Source organism: Teleopsis dalmanni, chromosome 1, assembly GCF_002237135.1.
Source record: "Teleopsis dalmanni isolate 2A chromosome 1, ASM223713v2, whole genome shotgun sequence".
In the NCBI taxonomy this organism is placed as follows: domain Eukaryota; kingdom Metazoa; phylum Arthropoda; class Insecta; order Diptera; family Diopsidae; genus Teleopsis; species Teleopsis dalmanni.
The window spans coordinates 9448601-9450440 of NC_051846.1; the positions used below are offsets into that span (position 1 = coordinate 9448601).

Genomic DNA, 1840 nt, shown 5'->3' on the forward strand with positions numbered 1-1840 from the left:
TCAAGGATGTAGACCTGGTAGTTACTGGTCGCTACTGGTAGTTTCTAGAAATTAATTTGTAAATTACTTAAAAGAAAGAATTATTGTATGCAAACTAAACAATTTTATTAAATTATTTACAATCTTATAATTTTTGTCTCACATTTAAATATCTTAACAATTACTCAAAAACAACAACATTAAGATTAGTTACAAAGTAGCTTAATAATATCACATTTTAAGTGTTTTATACTAAATTGTTTACAGTGTATACATTAAATATAACTAGATACGATATTTGTTTGTTTAAATCTCAAATATCAAATAGCATTGACATCAATGGCAGATATATGTTACTTACAGATACAAAATGCCTTCCAATGCCTTCATTAATAATCAAAAATGTATTTCTTGTCTTTTAAGAATATATTTTTTTACAGTGTACTGCTAGCTTTGTATTACTTCGTATTAAAATATATATTATATTTGTGCTTTTCTTGAGGTAACTTTATATTTAAATTTAATTTTTTTTAGCATTCCCTATAATACTTCTTTCTTATTCGTTTTCCATGTTTTTAGCGCGTAAATATTTTAAGAGCATTTGCAGTGAATCATAAGTATCAAAATCATCCAAATTTCGACGTGAAGACGTCATATTTGTGGGTCTCGGCATTGCTAATGGTACAGGCAGTAGTTCAGGCATAACCGAGTGATGTGTGATGAGGGTTTTCAGTGACGTAAACTCTTTACGGAAACCCTTTGTTATAAATGTTATTTATTATTAAAATTTAAAATTATATTTTTTGATATTGCTAAACTTACTTTTATTTTATAACCTCGAGTTGTGCGTAAAATGATATAATTGGCCACCTTAGGTCCAGGTGGGGAAGGTACACGCAGTGTTAACGCATAACAGCCTGGCTTTGATGTACTTTTGCGCACTAAAAAAGCGCCTGGACTCTTACTTGAAAGTACTTCTTCTGCTATATCACGTGAGATACCCGCTTGAAACCAGGAAGCATCTTTAAGATCTGTATCTTCTTCCTCTGCGCCGCTCGTATATGTTGTGGAACTTGTTGAAACATTATTTTTCGTGTTAACTGCTGCATTCATACGCAAACGGTTTGCAAATATTTTTGGACTTGAATTTGCTGTGGTGAAAATGGAGTTTAGTTGCTAGTTTAAGGAATTCAAGAAGTAAGAAATTATTGGTGCTTACCACTGCTCGTTTCACGTAGGTAACGTTTTTTTAAGTTGAACTCACTGTTGTCATTGAGATTTAACGTGTCTAGCATGGGTATAGCAGTCAGTGACTGTCGACAGGAGTCACCAAATTTGCTTGCTATGAACTTCTCTGGTTCAAAGGCTTCTTCGTTGATGTAACCATTTGAGTAGACTTGATTACTTGCAGCCTGACTTTGTTTTATTGTGGAATTTGTAGTGCTCGTCGTGCAATTCGTTGATGGGGTTATGTTATTTACAAGTGGACGAGATTCTTCATTTGTGCGTAGTAGACCCATTGTGAGACGTTTCACCTGTAAAGAGAGTTGCATATTATAAATGTTTCTTAAGTGGATTTTTCAATTTAACAATTTATTAAAGGCATATAAAAGGACTCTTTAGTTTAAAATTGGACTTGAATTGACTTAGAACCTTGTACAAGTATACATGTTAACTTAAGACTTCTTAAACTACTTTTAACATTTTTGCACTTAAAGTTCAGGGTACTGATACTAAAAGAACGAACAAATATTTACGCAAATCCAGATAATCCAAAAAGTGCACTTTATATAACTTTTAAAGGCAAAACATCTTGGAGCGTGCAAAGTAAAAACGTAGAAAATCCTCGATTTAAGCATCA

General features: G+C 32.3%; 1 protein-coding gene across 1 annotated transcript; it reads right to left on the reverse strand.

The window, feature by feature from the left end:
* Positions 1–467: 467 nt before the first annotated feature.
* LOC119677157 lies at positions 468–1532 on the reverse strand. Its single transcript, XM_038088427.1, has 3 exons — positions 1199–1532; positions 802–1130; positions 468–736 (listed from the first exon to the last, which is right to left on the reverse strand). Exons 1-3 carry the CDS (start codon positions 1530–1532, stop codon positions 536–538), a joined length of 864 nt encoding a protein of 287 aa, XP_037944355.1. The 3' UTR covers positions 468–535.
* Positions 1533–1840: the final 308 nt, after the last annotated feature.

Excerpts from the sequence above, each read along its gene's own strand:
- LOC119677157 (XM_038088427.1), bottom strand. The coding sequence starts at position 1,532 with ATGCAACTCTCTTTACAGGTGAAACGTCTCACAATGGGTCTACTACGC. Across the intron at positions 1,131-1,198 it reads CCTACGTGAAACGAGCAGTG|CAAATTCAAGTCCAAAAATA; the intron begins GTAAGCACCAAT and ends TTTTCACCACAG. Across the intron at positions 737-801 it reads CTCGAGGTTATAAAATAAAA|GGTTTCCGTAAAGAGTTTAC; the intron begins GTAAGTTTAGCA and ends TTTATAACAAAG.